A 21,748-nucleotide genomic window follows, 5' to 3' on the forward strand; every position below is an offset into this window, starting at 1 on the left:
AAATAACTCCAGTAGTCCTCATTTAAAATTCAGATCAAATAAAATTGCACAACTTGTAATATAATAAAATAAATAATCCACCTCATTGGCTATTTGCTCATGCTGCTCAATTCTTTATTCGGTATACAAAATATCAGTCTATCCCTGGCATTCACAAGAAGATAATTTACACATGACCTTTGATAATTAATGGGTAGATAGATGTAAAATGGTGGAGTAACTCAGCGGGACAGGCGGCATCTCTGGAGAGAAGGAATGGTGACCTTTCGGGTCGAGACACTTCTTCAGTCTGACGAAGTGTCCCGCTAAGTTACTCTAGCATTTTGTGTCTACCTTCGATTTAAACCAGCATCTGCAGTTCTTTCCTTCAGATAAATATCAGTTTATCCCTGGCATTCACAAGAAGACAATTTACATACGACCTCTGATAATTAATGGGTAAATAGCTGTTTTATGGTATTTTTCTCAATATCTTAACGTTTGATATATTTTTGTGTTAATTGGAAAAGTATTGTGGTGATGGGATGGCAAATTACAAATTGAATCATAAGAAATTCCTATTATACAAAGCCATCGGAGATTTTCTAAAATTACTTTGGAGGATTTGAAAGCATTTTCTCATAATTAGCTGGAGACAGTACAAAATGTCATGAGGCAACTCCTTGTGATTTTGTGATGGCAGTATGGTGGAATCAGCACCAATTCCTTAAATGTAATTCCATATGCTTGCCTTGTCCTACAAGTTGAATATTTGAGAAATGTGATCTACTAATATATTCTTTGCACAATATGAGGCTAGATTCTCTTATCAATCTTTTTTTCATTGCAGGTGGCTACGCAGCAGCCAAAGCTGCAAAATATGCAGGTAAGTCTTCCTGTTTTCAATAGAAAAACCTGAAAATGCTGGTAATTTAAAATTGAAATTGATAATACTGAACAATACTCAGCAGGCCCAACAGCCTTGGAGAACAAACACAGGGTCTCAGGTCTCCAGGATATTATAACGCTTCTTACAGGAATCAACAAGGTTGTAGTCAAAGGAATCCTACAGTTAATATCAAAATAATTAAAGACAAAATTGGGAAGTGATTTTTAATATTCAGTTTAATCTATACCTTATTTTGATGTAAGTGGCAGTGGAAATTTGGTACAACATTCTCCCAAACTACTATAATGATCAATCAACTGAAAGTTATTTGAGTTTTGTCTATTAAATTAATTAAATCAAATTTTGAGACAGGAAATGAGCTATAGATTAAGCTGAACAGTGTAACAGACTTGAAGTGATGTTCTTAAGTTATCCTATTCCTGTATTTGAATCCTGCCATTGCTCACCAGTGTTTTTTATATATGCCAATATAGTGCCATGAGCACATATACTGACATTGTAGGACGTTACAGAATAGTTCCAGTCGTACTGTCTATGGCTGAAATGCTTTTGAACATTTGATCACAATCCACTTTCGGTTCTCACAGTAAACAAAAACTGCCTTTCAAGCCTGGTAATAGATGACCTAATAACACTGCAGTAAATTGTCCATAGAGTCTGACTCTTTTAAATAATTTAATATTTTGATGAATTATTTGAATTCTATTCTATTGTCATTCTAGGGGCTGTGCCAGGAGGAGTTCCAGGGGGTGTACCCGGAGGCTATCCAGGGGGTGTACCCGGAGGCTATCCAGGAGGCGTACCTGGAGCTACATATGGAGGCCTTCCAGGTGATCTTTTCTCTTTTAAAATCTTTTCATTTTTATTGAAATGTCTTGAGTACTAAATTTCAGTTTTACCATCCATTCACTTTATATCAATATTACAATTTTTAAGTAGATCCTGAATCCTATGGCCAAGACAGGCACAAGAACAAAGAGGAAATTAATGTTCTAGGAGACATTTAGTCTCATATTTGCCTGTCTTTGGAACCAAGAAACCTGTGGTGCAAATAATCATAGGTTCAGGCTTAGAAAGGTTTTCATTGCCATTTTCAGGAAAAATTGCCAACTCCTCCCTTCAGCATGGCTTGCAGGAAGCTTATTCAAATTTTGGGGTATAGGGACTGTAGGCGTCGAGAAAGAGAAAGTTAAATTATTACCTATTTAAATTATTTGTATTAATTTAATGCTTTTAGTTAATGTATTTGTGTGTTTTAGATTATCTTGTTTATGATGTTGGTGAGATCAACTCCATTAACTTCACCAGAGAAACAAAAATGTGCTACAGGTCTTCATTTAGTGCCAGTTATATTGCTTCACAGAATATATATAGTAGATTTTCAAGAAATAACTCCAGTAGTCCTCATTTAAAATTCAGATCAAATAAAATTGCACAACTTGTGATATAATAAAATAAATAATCCACCTCATTGGCTATTTGCTCATGCTGCTCAATTCTTTATTCGGTATACAAAATATCAGTCTATCCCTGGCATTCACAAGAAGATAATTTACACATGACCTCTGGATAATTAATGGGTAGATAGACGTAAAATGGTGGAGTAACTCAGCGGGACAGGCGGCATCTCTGGAGAGAAGGAATGGTGACCTTTCAGTCTGACGAAGTGTCCCGCTAAGTTACTCTAGCATTTTGTGTCTACCTTCGATTTAAACCAGCATCTGCAGTTCTTTCCTTCAGATAAATATCAGTTTATCCCTGGCATTCACAAGAAGACAATTTACATACGACCTCTGATAATTAATGGGTAAATAGCTGTTTTATGGTATTTTTCTCAATATCTTAACGTTTGATATATTTTTGTGTTAATTGGAAAAGTATTGTGGTGATGGGATGGCAAATTACAAATTCAATCATAAGAAATTCCTATTATACAAAGCCATCGGAGATTTTCTAAAATTACTTTGGAGGATTTGAAAGAATGTTCTCATAATTAGCTGGAGACAGTACAAAATGTCATGAGGCAACTCCTTGTGATTTTGTGATGGCAGTATGGTGGAATCAGCACCAATTCCTTAAATGTAATTCCATATGCTTGCCTTGTCCTACAAGTTGAATATTTGAGAAATGTGATCTACTAATATATTCTTTGCACAATATGAGGCTAGATTCTCTTATCAATCTTTTTTTCATTGCAGGTGGCTACGCAGCAGCCAAAGCTGCAAAATATGCAGGTAAGTCCTCCTGTTTTCAATAGAAAAACCTGAAAATGCTGGTAATTTAAAATTGAAATTGATAATACTGAACAATACTCAGCAGGCCCAACAGCCTTGGAGAACAAACATAGGGTCTCGGGTCTCCAGGATATTATAATGCTTCTTACAGGAATCAACAAGGTTGAAGTCAAAGGAATCCTACAGTTAATATCAAAATAATTAAAGACAAAATTGGGAAGTGATTTTTAATATTCAGTTTAATCTATACCTTATTTTAATGTAAGTGGCAGTGGAAATTTGGTACAACATTTTCCCAAACTACTATAGTGATCAATCAACTGAAAGTTATTTGAGTTCTGTCTATTAAATTAATTAAATGAAATTTTGAGACAGGAAATTAGCTATAGATTAAGCTGAACAGTGTAACAGACTTATAATAATAATAATAATGCATTATATTTATATAGCGCTTTTCATATACTCAAAGACGCTTTACAGAGATTTAGAGAACATAGGGAAATGAATAAATAGATAAATAAGTAAATAAGTAAACGAACAGAGAAAGGAGACAGAAGGTGATGTGACCTTCAGTGGTTGAAGGCAGTACTGAACAGGTGAGACTTCAGCGATGTTTTGAATGTGGTGAGTGTGGAGGAGTCTCTAACGGTTTGGGGTAGTGAGTTCCATAGGGTGGGAGCAGCGATGGAGAAAGCCCTGTCCCCCCAGGATCTGAGTTTGGTCCGGATGTGGGGGGATAGGAGATTGGCAGCAGCAGAGCGGAGGGTGCAGGTGGGAGTGTGCCTGTGGAGGAGGTCGGTCAGGTAGGATGGGGCCAGGTTATGGAGGGCTTTGTAGGTTTTGAGGAGGATTTGGTACTGGATTCTCTGGGGGATGGGGAGCCAGTGGAGTTTGTAAAGGACGGGGGTGATATGGTCACGGATCGGGGTGTGGGTGAGTAGACGGGCAGCGGAGTTTTGAATGTATTGAAGTTTACTGATGATTTTTGAGGGTGCGCCATAGAGGAGGCTGTTGCAGTAGTCCAGACGGGAGGTGATGAAGGCGTGGATGAGGGTTTCTGCAGCTGTGGAGGAGAGGGATGGACGGAGACGGGCAATGTTTTTGAGGTGGAAGAAGGCTGTCTTTGTGATGTGTTTGATGTGTTTGTCGAAGGAGAGGTTTTGATCAAAGATGATTCCAAGATTCCGGATGTGAGGGGAGGTGGATACTGGGAGACCATCAATGTTGAGGATGAAGTTTTGGGTGGATTTGGTGAGCGTTTTTGGACCAATGATGATGATTTCAGATTTGTTGCAATTGAGTTTGAGGAAATTTGATTGAAGCCAAGATTTTATTTCAGTGATGCAGTTCGTCAGTGTAGAGTGTGTGGTGGGGGAGATTGACTTGGTGGAGATGAGGAGCTGGATATCATCGGTTGAGACCATGACGGCGGATTAATTGACCAAGGGGGAACAGGTAGAGGATGAAGAGGAGGGGGCCAAGGACTGAGCCTTGGGGGACACCTTGGGGGAGGGGAGCGGTGGGGGATTTACAGTTGTTAATGGAGATGAACTGGTGTCTGTCAGAGAGGTAAGATTTGAACCGGGATAGGGCTGTGCCGGTGATGTTAAGGGAGGTTTCAAGTCGGGTGAGGAGAATGGAGTGATTTATGGAGTCAAAGGCGGCGCTGAGGTCAAGTAGGATGAGGATGTTGAGGTTGCCAGCGTCGGAGGAGAGGAGAATGTCGTTTGTGATTTTGAGGAGCGCAGTTTCAGTACAGTGGTTGGAGCGGAATCCGGATTGGAAAGTTTCATACAGGTTATTGGTAGAGAGGTGGTATTTGAGTTGGGAAGCTACAGCACGTTCCAAAACTTTGGACAGAAAGGGTAGGTTGGAGATTGGTCTGAAGTTGTTTGGGGTGTCAGGGTTTAGACCAGGTTTTTTCAGAATGGGGGTGACAGCAGCGATTTTGAGGGAAGGCGGGACGATGCCAGTGGACAGGGAGGAGTTTATTGTTGCAGTGATAAGTGGAGAGAGAGCAGGAAGTGATGTGATGTGAAGAGACTTGAAGTGATGTTCTTAAGTTATCCTATTCCTGTATTTGAATCCTGCCATTGCTCACCAGTGTTTTTTATATATGCCAGTATAGTGCCATGAGCACATATACTGACATTGTAGGACGTTACAGAATAGTTCCAGTCGTACTGTCTATGGCTGAAATGCTTTTGAACGTTTGATCACAATCCACTTTCGGTTCTCACAGTAAACAAAAGCTGCCTTTCAAGCCTGGTAATAGATGACCTAATAACACTGCAGTAAATTGTCCATAGAGTCTGACTCTTTTAAATAATTTAATATTTTGATGAATTATTTGAATTCTATTCTATTGTCATTCTAGGGGCTGTGCCAGGAGGAGTTCCAGGGGGTGTACCCGGAGGCTATCCAGGGGGTGTACCCCGAGGCTATCCAGGAGGCGTACCTGGAGCTGCATACGGAGGCCTTCCAGGTGATCTTTTCTCTTTTAAAATCTTTTCATTTTTATTGAAATGTCTTGAGTACTAAATTTCAGTTTTACCATCCATTTACTTTATATCAATATTACAATTTTTAAGTAGATCCTGAATCCTATGGCCAAGACAGGCACAAGAACAAAGAGGAAATTAATGTTCTAGGAGACATTTAGTCTCATATTTGCCTGTATTTGGAACCAAGAAACCTGTGGTGCAAATAATCATAGGTTCAGGCTTAGAAAGGTTTTCATTGCCATTTTCAGGAAAAATTGCCAACTCCTCCCTTCAGCATGGCTTGCAGGAAGCTTATTCAAATTTTGGGGTATAGGGACTGTAGGCGTCAAGAAAGAGAAAGTTAAATTATTACCTATTTAAATTATTTGTATTAATTTAATGCTTTTAGTTAATGTATTTGTGTGTTTTAGATTATCTTGTTTATGATGTTGGTGAGGTCAACTCCATTAACTTCACCAGAGAAACAAAAATGTGCTACAGGTCTTCATTTAGTGCCAGTTATAATGCTTCACAGAATATATAGAGTAGATTTTCAAGAAATAACTCCAGTAGTCCTCATTTAAAATTCAGATCAAATAAAATTGCACAACTTGTAATATAATAAAATAAATAATCCACCTCATTGGCTATTTGCTCATGCTGCTCAATTCTTTATTCGGTATACAAAATATCAGTCTATCCCTGGCATTCACAAGAAGATAATTTACACATGACTGTTGATAGTTAATGGGTAGATAGACGTAAAATGGTGGAGTAACTCAGCGGGACAGGCGGCATCTCTGGAGAGAAGGAATGGTGACCTTTCGGGTCGAGACACTTCTTCAGTCTGACGAAGTGTCCCGCTAAGTTACTCTAGCATTTTGTGTCTACCTTCGATTTAAACCAGCATCTGCAGTTCTTTCCTTCAGATAAATATCAGTTTATCCCTGGCATTCACAAGAAGACAATTTATATACGACCTCTGATAATTAATGGGTAAATAGCTGTTTTATGTTAACGTTTGATATATTTTTGTGTTAATTGGAAAAGTATTGTGGTGATGGGATGGCAAATTACAAATTCAATCATAAGAAATTCCTATTATACAAAGCCAACGGAGATTTTCTAAAATTACTTTGGAGGATTTGAAAGAAGAGACAGCAACTCCTTGTGATTTTGTGATGGCAGTATGGTGGAATCAGCACCAATTCCTTAAATGTAATTCCATATGCTTGCCTTGTCCTACAAGTTGAATATTTGAGAAATGTGATCTACTAATATATTCTTTGCACAATATGAGGCTAGATTCTCTTATCAATCTTTTTTTCATTGCAGGTGGCTACGCAGCAGCCAAAGCTGCAAAATATGCAGGTAAGTCTTCCTGTTTTCAATAGAAAAACCTGAAAATGCTGGTAATTTAAAATTGAAATTGATAATACTGAACAATACTCAGCAGGCCCAACAGCCTTGGAGAACAAACATAGGGTCTCAGGTCTCCAGGATATTATAACGCTTCTTACAGGAATCAACAAGGTTGTAGTCAAATGAATCCTACAGTTAATATCAAAATAATTAAAGACAAAATTGGGAAGTGATTTTTAATATTCAGTTTAATCTATACTTTATTTTAATGTAAGTGGTAGTGGAAATTTGGTACAACATTCTCCCAAACTACTATAATGATCAATCAACTGAAAGTCATTTGAGTTTTGTCTATTATATTAATTAAATCAAATTTTGAGACAGGAAATGTGCTATAGATTAAGCTGAACAGTGTAACAGACTTGAAGTGATGTTCTTAAGTTATCCTATTCCTGTATTTGAATCCTGCCATTGCTCACCAGTGTTTTTTATATATGCCAGTATAGTGCCATGAGCACATATACTGACATTGTAGGACGTTACAGAATAGTTCCAGTCGTACTGTCTATGGCTGAAATGCTTTTGAACGTTTGATCACAATCCACTTTCGGTTCTCACAGTAAACAAAAGCTGCCTTTCAAGCCTGGTAATAGATGACCTAATAACACTGCAGTAAATTGTCCATAGAGTCTGACTCTTGTAAATAATTTAATATTTTGATGAATTATTTGAATTCTATTCTATTGTCATTCTAGGGGCTGTGCCAGGAGGAGTTCCAGGGGGTGTACCCGGAGGCTATCCAGGGGGTGTACCCGGAGGCTATCCAGGGGGTGTACCTGGAGCTGCATACGGAGGCCTTCCAGGTGATCTTTTCTCTTTTAAAATCTTTTCATTTTTATTGAAATGTCTTGAGTACTAAATTTTAGTTTTACCATCCATTCACTTTATATCAATATTACAATTTTTAAGTAGATCCTGAATCCTATGGCCAAGACAGGCAAAAGAACAAAGAGGAAATTAATGTTCTAGGAGACATTTAGTCTCATATTTGCCTGTCTTTGGAACCAAGAAACCTGTGGTGCAAATAATCATAGGTTCAGGCTTAGAAAGGTTTTCATTGCCATTTTCAGGAAAAATTGCCAACTCCTCTCTTCAGCATGGCTTGCAGGAAGCTTATTCAAATTTTGGGGTATAGGGACTGTAGGCGTCGAGAAAGAGAAAGTTAAATTATTACCTATTTAAATTATTTGTATTAATTTAATGCTTTTAGTTAATGTATTTGTGTGTTTTAGATTATCTTGTTTATGATGTTGGTGAGGTCAACTCCATTAATTTCACCAGAGAAACAAAAATGTGCTACAGGTGTTCATTTAGTGCCAGTTATAATGCTTCACAGAATATATAGAGTAGATTTTCAAGAAATAACTCCAGTAGTTCTTATTTAAAATTCAGATCAAATAAAATTGCACAACTTGTAATATAATAAAATAAATAATCCACCTCATTGGCTATTTGCTCATGCTGCTCAATTCTTTATTCGGTATACAAAATATCAGTCTATCCCTAGCATTCACAAGAAGATAATTTACACATGACCTTTGATAGTTAATGGGTAGATAGACGTAAAATGGTGGAGTAACTCAGCGGGACAGGTGGCATCTCTGGAGAGAAGGAATGGTGACGTTTCGGGTCGAGACACTTCTTCAGTCTGACGAAGTGTCCCGCTAATTTACTCTAGCATTTTGTGTCTACCTTCGATTTAAACCAGCATCTGCAGTTCTTTCCTTCACATAAATATCAGTTTATCCCTGGCATTCACAAGAAGACAATTTACATACGACCTCTGATAATTAATGGGTAAATAGCTGTTTTATGGTATTTTTCTCAATATCTTAACGTTTGATATATTTTTGTGTTAATTGGAAAAGTATTGTGGTGATGGGATAGCAAATTACAAATTAAATCATAAGAAATTCCTGTTATACAAAGCCATTGGAGATTTTCTAAGATTACTTTGGAGGTTTTGAAAGAATTTTCTCATAATTAGCTGGAGACAGTACAAAATGTCATGAGGCAACTCCTTGTGATTTTGTGATGGCAGTATGGTGGAATCAGCACCAATTCCTTAAATGTAATTCCATATGCTTGCCTTGTCCTACAAGTTGAATATTTGAGAAATGTGATCTACTAATATATTCTTTGCACAATATGAGGCTAGATTCTCTTATCAATCTTTTTTTCATTGCAGGTGGCTACGCAGCAGCCAAAGCTGCAAAATATGCAGGTAAGTCTTCCTGTTTTCAATAGAAAAACCTGAAAATGCTGGTAATTTATGGTAAAATTGAAATTGATAATACTGAACAATACTCAGCAGGCCCAACAGCCTTGGAGAACAAACACAGGGTCTCAGGTCTCCAGGATATTATAACGCTTCTTACAGGAATCAACAAGGTTGTAGTCAAAGGAATCCTACAGTTAATATCAAAATAATTAAAGACAAAATTGGGAAGTGATTTTTAATATGCAGTTTAATCTATACCTCATTTTAATGTAAGTGGCAGTGGAAATCTCCCAAACTACTATAATGATCAATCAACTGAACGTTATTTGAGTTTTGTCTATTAAATTAATTAAATCAAATGTTGAGACAGGAAATGAGCTATAGATTAAGCTGAACAGTGTAACAGACTTGAAGTGATGTTCTTAAGTTATCCTATTCCTGTATTTGAATCCTGCCATTGCTCACCAGTGTTTTTTATATATGCCAGTATAGTGCCATGAGCACATATACTGACATTGTAGGACGTTACAGAATAGTTCCAGTCGTACTGTCTATGGCTGAAATGCTTTTGAACGTTTGATCACAATCCACTTTCTGTTCTCACAGTAAACAAAAGCTGCCTTTCAAGCCTGGCAATAGATGACCTAATAACATTGCAGTAAATTGTCCATAGTCTGAGTCTTTTAAATAATTTAAATGATTGGAAATTTACTCTATTGTCATTCCAGGGGCTGTGCCAGGAGGAGCTTCTAGAGGTGTACCTGGAGGCTATCCAGGGGGTGTACCTGGAGCTGCATACGGAGGTCTTCCAGGTGATCTTTTCTCTTTTAAAACCTTTTCATTTTTATTGAAATGTCTTGACTGCTAAATTGCAGTTTGACCATCCATTCACTTTATACCAATGTTTAAATAAATCGTGAATCCTATGGCCAAGACAGGCACAAGAACAAAGAGGAAATGAATGTTCTAGAAGACATTTGATCTCTTATTTGTCTGGCTTTGGAACCAAGAAAGCTGTGTGGCAAATAATCGTAGGTACAGGCTCAGAAAGCTTTTCATTGCCATTTTCTGGAATAATTGCAAACTCCAGGAAGCATATTCAAATATTTTACTCAAGTATTTCACTTGTGAAACTACATTGATATCAAGTGTCTTTGCAAAACAATTTAAAGAAATTAGTATGGGGCGGCACACTGGCGCAGCTGATAGAGCAGTTGTCTCACAGTGCCAGTGAACTGGGTTTGATCCTGACCTCGGGTGCTGCCCGTGTGCTGTTTACATGTTCTCCTTGAGTGTTTCCTCCGGGTGCTCAGGTTTCCTCCCACAGTTTGTAGGTTAAATGGCCTCTGAGATTTGCCCCTAGTGTGTAGGGAGCGGTTGCAAAAGCAGGATAGTATAGAACTAGTGTGAAAGGGTGATTGAAGGTCATTGTGGGCTCTGTGTGCCGATGGGCCTGTTTTCAATTATGTATCTTTCAATCAATCATTCAATCAATCATTCAATCAATCAATAATGTCATTTAGTTTAGGTTCCTGAAGTCTTTGCAAATTGGCTTTGTGTTTTAGTATGCCTTAATATGTGTCATCATATGGTTTTGGGAGTAGGGTATTGACATGGATAGAGAACTGGTTGGTGGGCAGGAAGCAAAGAATAGGAATTAACGAATCCTTTTCAAAATGGCAAGAAGTGATTAGTGGGGTGCCGCAAGTTTCGGTGCTGGGATCCCAGTTATTAACAATATATATTAACAATTTACACAAAGGAATTAAATGTGACATCTCCAAGTTTGCGGATGACACAAAGCTGGGTTGCAGTGTGGGCTGCGATGAGGATGGTATGAGGCTGCAGGGTGACTTGGATAGGTTGGGTGAGTGGGTAGATGCATGGCAGATGCAGTATAATGTGGATAAATGTGAGGTTATCCACTTTAGTGGCAAGAACAGGAAGGCAGATTATTATCTGAAGTGTGTCAGATTAGAAAAAGGGGAGGTGCAACGAGACCTGGGTGTACTTGTACATCAGTCATTGAAAGTAAGCATGCAAGTACAGCAGGCAGTGAAGAAAGCTAATGGCATGTTGGCCTTCATTGCAGGAGGATTTGAGTTTAGGAGCAAAGAGGTCCTATTATAGTTGTACAGAGCCCTGATGGGTCCGCACTTGGAGTATTGGGTGCAATTTTGGTCTCCTAATTTGGGGAAGGACATTATTGCTATTGAGGGAGTACAGCGTAGGTTCACCAGGTTAATTCCTGGGATGGCGGGACTGACCTAAGATGAAAGAATGGGTCGACTGGGCTTGTATTCACTGGAATTTAGAAGAATGAGAGGGGATCTTAGAAACATATAAAATTCTTAAAGGATTGGACAGGCTAGATTCAGGGAAAAATGTTCCCAATGTTGGGGGAGTCCAGAACTAAGGGTCATAGCTTAAGAATAAGGTATATGTCATTTAGAACTGAGATGAGGAAACATTTTTGCACCCAGAGACTTGTACATCTGTGGAATTCTCTGCCACAGAAGGCAGTGGAGGCTATTTCACTGGATGCTTTCAAGAGAGTTAGATTTAACTCTGAGCTAAAGGAATTAAGGGATATAGGGAACAAGTAGGAACAGGGTACTAATTTTTGATGATCAGCCATGATCATATTGAATGGCCATGCTGGCTCGAAGGGCCGAATGGCCTACTCCTGCACCTATTCTTCTATGTTTCTCTATGGTGTTTCCAAAGCTTCATTTTAAGATCTGGAATACTTTAGAGTAATAATAGAAAATACTTGAAATACTCATAACTTACATCAGGCTTCTCCTGGAAAATATTCGTATTTCAATCCAAACTGTGTATTGATTCAGTTTATGTATAACTAAGTTTCTGTTCCCCCAGTGAACAAAAGCTGCCTTTCAAGCCTGGTAACAGTTGACCTAAGTTGTCCATAGTCTTTTAAATAATGTAATATACTGATGATTGGAACTCTGCTCAATTGTCATTCCAGGTGCTGTGCCAGGAGGAGTACCAGGAGGTGTCCCTGGAGGTTATCCAGGAGCTGCATATGGAGGCCTTCCAGGTGATCTTTTCTCTTTTAAAACCTTTTCATTCTTCTTGAAACGTCTCAATTTTGAGTTTTACCTTCCATTCACTTTATGTAAATATTACAATTTTTAAGTAGCCCCTGTTTCCGTAATATACCTGTATCTTTCAATCAATCATTCAATCAATCAGTCATTTAGTTTAGATTCCTGAAAACTTGCAAACAGGCTTTGTTGTTTTAGTATGCCTTAACATGTGTCACCATATGGAATATCCAAAGTTTCATTTAAAGATCTGGATAAATAATAGAAAATACTGGAAATACTCAGCAGGTAGGTAGGGCATTAGGGAGGTGGGAAGAGGGAGGGAGGGCGAATGGACAGGATCATGCTTTACATCATTTTAAGGTAATGTATGTTAATTAAAAATGTACCTAATTAATGATTAAAACCATTAAATTACAGCTATTTTCAAAGAAAGAAAATATCTGTTTTCTCTCACAATCCATTAACCTATATTTCCCAAAGAATGAAATGGTCTCAGATCCTGCTCCAGATCTGACCTGTTGTAGCGTTTAACTGGTAAATTTCAAACATAGTAGGACATTCTAACAAGACTGAGCTCCCATGGAGGAGTGAAATGACCAAATCAATTTCAGACCAGGTATGCATAAGGTTATTAAAACAATTGAATGTTGGTCGACCTGATTGGAACCACTTGCAAAATTTAGCAAGCTATGTCCATTATTTCAGGTCAGAACTTGCATCAGGATTGTCTTGACCATGAAAGTTGACAACTTCTCCTGGAAAATATTGGCATTTCAATTCAAACTGTGTGCATTACTCGGTGTATGTATACCTAAGTTTAGGGATACCTCTGCATACACATAGGTTCTGAGCTTACCTGGTTATGATGGCCATTTCCTGACCATGCTCTGCAGTTGAATATCTTTGGAGTAGCATCTTGTTTAATGCCAAGCAATTGTTTCTCAGATATCTTAGTACAGGATCCATGAGCTCTTTCTTTGCATAGGGACTTGTAGGCTTTGAGAAAGAGTTTAATATCTATTTAAATTATTTGTATTTATTTAATGCTTTTAGTTAAAAATGGATTTGTGTGTTTTAGATTATCTTGTTTACGACGTTGATGAGGCCAACTCCATTAATTTCATCAGAAAAACAAAATATTGTGCCACCAGTCATCATTTTGTGCCAGTTATAATGCTTCGCAGAATATATGCAGTAGATTTTCAAGAAAGAACTCCAGTAATCCTCATTTAAAATTCAGATCAAATAAAATTGCATGATTTGTAACATAATAAAATAAATACTCCACCTTTTTGGCTATTTGCTCATGCTGCTCAATTCTTTATTATTTGGTATACAAAAGATCAGTCTATTTTTCCCTGGCATCCACAAGAAAATAATTTACATATGACCTATGATAATTAATGGGTAAATAGCTGTTTTATAGTATTTTTCTTAATTTCTGAAAGTTTGATACATTTTTGTGAGTTCACTTTAAACAACTTCGGTTAACACTGTATATTTCTGGGGTGTGGTTTATCTACAATGTAGTGGTGCTGTTGGCTTTCAAAACATTAGTTATCATTTGGCTGTATTTGTAACTGATCGCTGTTCCATTATAACGTCTATTCCTTTGATGGTGCAGGTGGTGCATATAGGTCTGCAAAAGCTGCTAAATATGGAGGTATGATTTCTATTTTTAATAGCGTATTATGTTATCTGTGTACACAGAAAATTCAGAATTCAAGACAGGCACTCCATATTGCTATTTTGTCTTAACAATAAAAGGCTTTGTTAACAGAGAAGCCACGCAAGAAATAAGCAGTGAAAATTCCAGTCTTGTGTGTAAACCCATGTTCGATCATAGGCAGCATAGGGGGATCTATATTAAAAAGATGCATCCAAGAAATTATACCAACTAACAAAGTCATATTTAAATAAAGAAGTAATTGGGGTTGAAACAACTAAATTCTCTGCATAACACTCTGCCTATTATAAATGCTTTCATTCATATTGCATTATGCAAATAAACCAATTTTTAATTGTTCCATTCCAATCTATGATCTTGTTAGCATTTGATGAAATTAATGAGATACTATTTGTAAACGATAAGATGGCATAATCTTTCAATTAATATCAGGAAATACATTTTCCATATGGGAAGTATTGGAAATTTGCATCCAAATATCGTTTGGCTACTGGATGAATTGAAATTTAGCAATGAAAGTGATAGATTTTTAATAGGAAGAGTATCAAATAATTCCATTCAAATCTGGTAAATTGAATTAAAGTATACAATACCAAATTTTAAGGTTATACTAATTTAGTGTGGACTGGCTATCTCTTGTTTCTCTATTTAGACCCTATTACAATGTTTTAATACCCAGTGTAGATTGTGTTGTATGTTAACATTGATAGAGCCCTTACAGGCTGTTGCAATACTTGTGAGATTTTAAAAAATACAGTTTTAGGGATATGGCACACCTAGCAAGGGTAGAATTTATTGCCCGTATCTAATTATGCTTGAAAAGATTGTGGTGAGTTATTTTCTTAAAAACTTGCAGACTTTCAGGTCAAGACTGAAGAAGGGTCTCGACCTGAAACATCACCCATTCTTTCTCTCCAGACATGTTGCCTGACCCGCTGAGTTACTCCAGCATTTTGTGTCTACCTTCACTAAGTAATCTGTTGAGTTAATGATACAATTCATTCGAGAGGATTAAAATTAAGAGATGAGGTAGGTGCCTCAAGCTTTGGTTGGAGTATTTTGACCAATTTCAGTCATTGTGACAAAAATATTAAAGAGGTAACAAAGAGCACAAAAGAAAATATAAGCTTCACAAGGCCTCTCCAATGTTGTAGAGTCATACAGCGTGGAAACAAGCCCTTTGGCCCAACTTTCCTACACCAAGGGGTATGGGCCAAATGCAGATAGGTGCGAATAGTGTAGATGGGGCATGTTTGTCGGCGTGGGCAAGTTGGGCGCTGAAGGACCGGTTTCCATGGTGTATGATTTTGTGACCCGGATTCTATGACTAATGATTGCATAGCTCTTGTACTGACATTCCAGGTGGTCTTGGAGGAGCTGGACTTGGAGGACTTCCAGCAGGTTTTTTTGGAGGTGTTCCAGGTAATATTTATTTAATCATTAGCATTATTGAAATGAACTGAATGCAAGATGCAAAAATTATTGTTGACAGTTTGATTAAACACTCTGTCAACATGTTGGGATACTACAATGATAGCCATTCACTTTATGCAAATGCTACAGATATAGTTGTAGAATCTGAATCCTTAGTGGAATACTGCTTAGCCTAACATACAGAAAAAGTGATCTTCTCTAGATAGCCTACTTGCCTTATTTGGAACTAAGAAGCTTATATAAATTGGAAGCGTAGATCTCAGCAGCCTTGGGTTCAGAGATTTGCTTATGTAATTCTCATTTTTCTGACAAATGCACAGAATGTATACACATATTTCCAGTCAGGAGCACTCTTCCAGAGATACTGAAAATATTTATTTGATCGGTGTCAAGGTGAACACCAGACCTATTTAAAAGAAATCAATAAATTATGTACTTCACTGTCCTATTTATCCTAAAGGACCACTGAATAGTTTTGAGACTCCCAGCATATGATTTTAAATGGCCTACATCAGCAGAAACTTTATTAAAAATCTATCTAAAAGTTGGATCAAGCAATCTTTGAGCAGTAAATTCTTTATATGTGCAAAGATTTTCTAAAACAGTAATGCAAAAGCAGCAGCTTTATGCTCAAACACTATTCCAATACTTCAGCACATTTGCTAACCTGGAATGTTAATGCACCACTTTTCTATTCACAACGATACTACATGCCATTAATTAATGAGGAATTGGAAAATCTCCCCCACAGTCAATGTAACCAAAGAAATAAGTTATTTGTGAAACCATGCCATTTGGAAATTGTCCGATCCACTTAAATATATGTACACTATGGTAATTTCACTTCATGAGTAAAGTTTGGTTGCAACGTATTTTAAATCATCTGGAGAATGTGACAATTTTTTAAAAATAAACTTTTCAACCAAACCTGGGACTTTTGATGGGTTTTGTCTGAAAGATGGGAAAAAATCATATTATTGTTGATACTTATTCCTTCGTAGGTCAAGAGTGAAAATACGCAAACTTGGTTATGACTGGCATTTGTGCAATTCTATGATACTGTCAGTGATTTACAAACCTATTTTCCATGCAAAGTATATTGGAAGTCATATGGATAAAGGATAAGTGGATGCACACTAAGTAACTGCTAAGAAGGCATTGACAAGGCAAATATTGACTGGATCCCTATCAATCTGTCCCGTGTCTCCCATATGGGACTCAGAAGTTTCATAACAATGCAGTTCTCAATCTCCTCAAGACCTCGCTGCTGCAGTCTTTCTTTAAGGCAGAACAAGCTGGGAGGGGATTAGGCAGTAAAACCTTTGGCCCTGCCTTCAAATTTCCCTTTCGACCTGCTCACAAGTCATAACATTAAAGTCCTATTCCACTGTCTCCAAATGCCCCTGCCAATCTGAGACATTTAGAGACAGTTAAAATATATTTCTAGAAGTAAAAAAAATAATAATTTAATAACCCATTTAGTTCAGTTTAGTTTAGAGATAAAGCACGGAAACAGGCCCGTCAGCCCACCGGGTCCATGCCGACTTGCGATCCCCGCATATTAACACTATCCTACACCCACGAGGGACAATTTTTACATTTACCAAGCCAATTAACCTACATGTCTTTGGAGATCTAACTGATGTAAATTAAAATCATTAATATTATTTAAAACAGAGGTGAAAAAACAATTAGCTTCACTTACCTTTTCCATCCAGGTCAGTGACCTCTATCCAAATTAATGATAGGATAGGCAAACGCGATAGATATAAAGTGTACCCAATGCTTCAAATCTGTTTGTTATAGATACATCCGTGTTAGGCCCGGGATTGCTGTGTATAAGCACAGAAGTAAGGAATGTGCTGATCTGTGCAATACAACCAGCGCATTGTTGCCTGCAGATATGATATATCGATTAGACTTTACACGGTTCAGACTATCTATCGTCTCTCAAATAAAATAGAAAATACTGGAAACACAGCAAGTCAGGCAGCTGGTGTGGGGAGAATAACAGTTAATGTTTCATGTTAATAACTTTTCATCCGTGGAACTAAAGCAAGCTGTTCTACCAGTTCATCCCTCCAAGTGGATATCTGACAGATAGAAATAAATTATGCTTGGTTTCTAAGTTTGTTTTTTAAAGTTTGTTAATAATGGATTCCAGAAATTTCTGCACCACTTACTTTTGACCAACTAGCTCTTAAGCTTATGTTTTCCCCATCTTTCAATTCTAGAATAATTTTGTTATAACTGCTGCTTACCAATCTGCAAAACCCTTTCCACGATCTAAAGAATTGTAGAAAATTATAACCATTTATTACTGTCTCAGTAACCACTTTTTATAGAATCTTAAGCAGAAGGATATATGGCCCAGACATTTGATGGCCTTTATATCCATTAGTTTGTCATGTGCTTTTCTCCAATGTTAATGATTACCCCTTTATTGACTATTTCTGGGATACATTTAGAGTTGTCTACTCGAAAGACACATGTAATAGATTTGTTGAAAGTCTCTTACATTTCCTTATTTCCCATTATTAATTCTGAGAGTGTTGTTTATGGAATAAGATTTACTGAACAAATAACCTATTATTCTATTTAATTCTATTAAAGGTTAATACACTTATTTAGTTGAATTTGAATAAATTGTTTTTGTTTAAAAAATGGGCTTTCCTGAGGCAATGCTATTAATATCTGTATTGTTAACAATTGCTCTTTATTAAATGTCCCTATTTTGTCTAATTTGTCAATTCTGCGTTGTTGTAGGTGGATATGCTGCAGCTAAAGCTGCTAAATATGCAGGTAATTCTTTGTAACCTGATGTATAGCATGAAACTATTACCAGTGAGACTCCTGACGGGTAACCGTAAAAGGGACCACATCACGCCGATTCTGGCCTCTCTCCACTGGCTCCCTGTACGGTACAGAATGAACTTCAAGCTCCTCCTATTCACATATAAAGCCCTAAATGGACATTCCCCCCCTACATCAAAAATCTTCTAACCCACCTCTCTAACTCCAGGTCCCTCAGGTCGGCCGACTTGGGGCTACTCACTATACCGCGGTCTAGGCTTAAGCACAGGGGTGACCGCGCTTTTGCGGTTGCAGCTCCTAGACTGTGGAACAGCATCCCTCTCCCCATCAGAACTGCCCCCTCCATCGACTCCTTTAAGTCCAGGCTCAAAACCTATTTCTACTCCCTAGCGTTTGAGGCCCATTGAGGAGGCGCTGTGAACTGTTTTGTATGTGCTGTTATGTTTGTGTGCTACTGTATGTTTCATTTTTTCCTTAGTACCTAAACAGATGTACAGCACTTTGGTCAACGTGGGTTGTTTTTAAATGTGCTATACAAATAAAATTGACTTGACTTGATATAAGTAACCACAAAAATTGAATGCTACCAATCTTCATGGAAGGAAATAAATATATCATAATAATTAACATCAAGAATATATTTCAAAACTAGTTACAATTTTGTGGAAGGTAAACTTTTCAAAATATTGCAATCAATTCTTCCCAGTTTACAATATGATTAATAATATTAAAGTGTCATGTAAAGGTTTACCAATCTTTAATTTGTTAGTCTGAAGAAGGGGTCTAATCAGAAATGTCACCTCTCTTTTTTCTCCAGAGATGCTGCTTGACCCACTGAGTTACTTCAGCATTTGCGTCCATCTTTAATTTGACAGCATTGAGTTTGACTTTGGAAACTGCTTCCTGATTCAAGGTTATAGATCCATAAATCAGCCCATATTCATTACCAGAGTGCAGAGAGAATTTCACAAAGTGCTGAGTAACTCAATGGGTCAGGCAGCATCAGTGGAGAGAATGGATAGGCAGCATTTTGGATTGGGATGCTTCTTCATACATTCACACACCTGCAGTTCCTTGTATCCATGCAGAGAATTTGTAATTCAAGCACAACTTGTCTGGTCTTAACTACAAGGATTTTGTTCAAAGAGAGGTTGAGAGATATCTCACCACATGATAAACAAGAAATGGAAATCCTTAATCATGGATATAGTCCAAGATAAAACCTTTAAAATCCAGTGGCTGAGTGCTTAATAGAAGATATAAATATTTTAAAAAGATGCACAATTCAAATGTTTGCAGAAGCAGTAGAAGGGCGCAAAACTGCTTCATGTTTTTCTCTTTCTTGGTAATACTTATTGTAAATTACTCATGATATATTCACCAATTACTTTCTTGTTGTATTTGAAGCTGGTATCAATTTTGATAGTTTTCTTTAAATGCTTGCTTACGCAACTTTTTATTTTTGGCGTATTACATCATTTCATTGGTGACCATTAATAATACTGAATAGACTTACTTAAAATGTTATTTACATTAAATCTTATTTTCAGGTATGTATAATTGACTTTTCATACAGACATATTGGTGAATAATTAGACATTTAAGCACATTTTGTTTAGATTCTAATCTATTAGTTAACACAAGCATCCTTGGGTTTAGATAATTGTCAAGATGACTGGATAGAAAATTGGCTTAATGGAAGGAAACAGAGGGTGATGGGGGAAGGTTGTTTTTTGGACCAGAGGCCTGTGACTAGTATTATGCCACAGGGATCAGTGATGGGCCCATTGCTATTTGTGATTTATATCATCAATTAGGATGAAAATGTACAAGGTATGATTAATATGTTTGAGGATGACACTAAGGTGGGTAGTATAATAGTTAGCGAAGATGGTTATCATAAATTACAGCAGGATCTTGATCAGCTGGGCAAGTGGGCTGAGGAATGATTAATGGAGTTTAATGAAAATAAGTGTGAGGTGTTGCATATTGGGAATTCAAACCAGGGCAGGAGCTTCACAGTGAATGGCAGGGCCCTCGGGAGTGTTGCCGTGTGGAGGAATCTAGGAGTACAGGTACATAGTTCCCTGAAAGTGGCATCGCATGTAATTAGGGTGGTCAAGAAAGCTTTTGGTACATTGACCTTCATCAGGCAGAGTATTGAGTATAGAAATTGGGATGTTATGTTACAGTTGTAGAAGATGATGGCAGGGCTGCCTTTGGAGTACCATGTTCAACTTTGTCCGCCCTATTAAAGGAAGGATGTTAAACTAGAAAGTGTGCAGAGAAAACTTATGAGCATAGTGGAGTTCTTGAGGCCTTTGCTGTAGGGGACATTGGGAAGGCTAGGGCCTTATTCCTTGAAGCACGGGAGGCTGATGGGTATTCTTATACAGAGGTATAAAACCATAATGGGAACAGACAGGGTGAATGCACAGTTTTACCCAGAGTAGGGGAATCAAGGACCAGAGAACAGAGGTTTAAGGAGAGGGTGGAAAGATTTATTAGGAACATGAAGGGCAATTCTTTCATGGTGGTGGGTATATGGAACAAGCTGTCAGAAGTGGTGGTTGAGGTAGGTAATATCACAACATTTAAAAGATATTTGGACAGATACATGGATAGGAAAGGTTTAGATGGATATAGACCAAATGCAGGCAGGTGGGACAAGCATGAATGGGGAATCGTGGTCGGCACACGCAAGTTAGGTCAAAGGGCCTGTTTCTGTCATATGACTCTATAACTCGATTGCAGAGAAAGAGTTATGCAAACAGTACACATTTACCTGCCCATTCCAATGTAAAGTGCAATTAGCCAATTATTAAAATTAATGATATTATCTAAGATATGATAAATCATAAATTATAATTAGATTTTAGCCCTTCAGAAAGGAAATGACAAAGCATCTTATACAGTGTAATAGAAAATTGGTATTCTGTGCCTCATCAGTCTATATGTAGATATTGGGTCGGTTGTTATTCAAACAGAAATTGATGGTTTTGTCTGTGCGCTATTGCAATTATTTTTTTGAATAAATTTGAAGCACATGTTAGACTTGTACAAATTGTATTATGTAATGGCCTTCAGAAAAATGAGCTGCCCCCTCCTGTTTTTATGTTTGGACCCTGCTGTTACTCATGTGGTTGGCCATGACATATTAAGTTTTTATAGGCATAGTTCAAATGTATTTTCTATGTTCAGAGCATATTTGAATTTTTTTGAAGAATAAGAAACTTTTTTATTTTATTGAATTTGTAACAAATCCATGTTACAAATTGTCTTAGTAATATGTCAATGCATTAAGTACAAATACTATGTTGTACTGATTAAACAAATTAAGATAATGCTGATTGTAAATGTCCTGTCCTGGCATTCCAGGGGGAGTACCAGGAGGCATTCTCGGAGCATTAACTAGAGGCTTTCCAGGAGGTGTACCTGGAAGTGTTTCAGGTAATTGATTTCTGATAATCTATTAGTTCACTTGCTGTTTCAA

General features: G+C 37.4%; 1 protein-coding gene across 1 annotated transcript in view; it reads left to right on the forward strand.

The window, feature by feature from the left end:
- Window positions 1–21,748, forward strand: part of LOC144606566 (uncharacterized) — an 88,732-nt gene that overhangs the window by 35,648 nt on the left and 31,336 nt on the right. The window contains exons 20-32 of the mRNA XM_078422825.1: window positions 830–865; window positions 1,612–1,719; window positions 3,088–3,123; window positions 5,501–5,608; window positions 6,942–6,977; window positions 7,724–7,831; window positions 9,217–9,252; window positions 9,978–10,061; window positions 12,239–12,310; window positions 13,945–13,983; window positions 15,370–15,429; window positions 18,208–18,243; window positions 21,634–21,705. Coding sequence (XP_078278951.1) covers window positions 830–865; window positions 1,612–1,719; window positions 3,088–3,123; window positions 5,501–5,608; window positions 6,942–6,977; window positions 7,724–7,831; window positions 9,217–9,252; window positions 9,978–10,061; window positions 12,239–12,310; window positions 13,945–13,983; window positions 15,370–15,429; window positions 18,208–18,243; window positions 21,634–21,705 — 831 coding nt within the window. The remainder of the gene's footprint in view (window positions 1–829; window positions 866–1,611; window positions 1,720–3,087; window positions 3,124–5,500; window positions 5,609–6,941; window positions 6,978–7,723; window positions 7,832–9,216; window positions 9,253–9,977; window positions 10,062–12,238; window positions 12,311–13,944; window positions 13,984–15,369; window positions 15,430–18,207; window positions 18,244–21,633; window positions 21,706–21,748) is intronic.

This window comes from Rhinoraja longicauda, chromosome 26 (assembly GCF_053455715.1).
Source record: "Rhinoraja longicauda isolate Sanriku21f chromosome 26, sRhiLon1.1, whole genome shotgun sequence".
NCBI classification, from domain to species: Eukaryota; Metazoa; Chordata; class Chondrichthyes; order Rajiformes; family Arhynchobatidae; genus Rhinoraja; species Rhinoraja longicauda.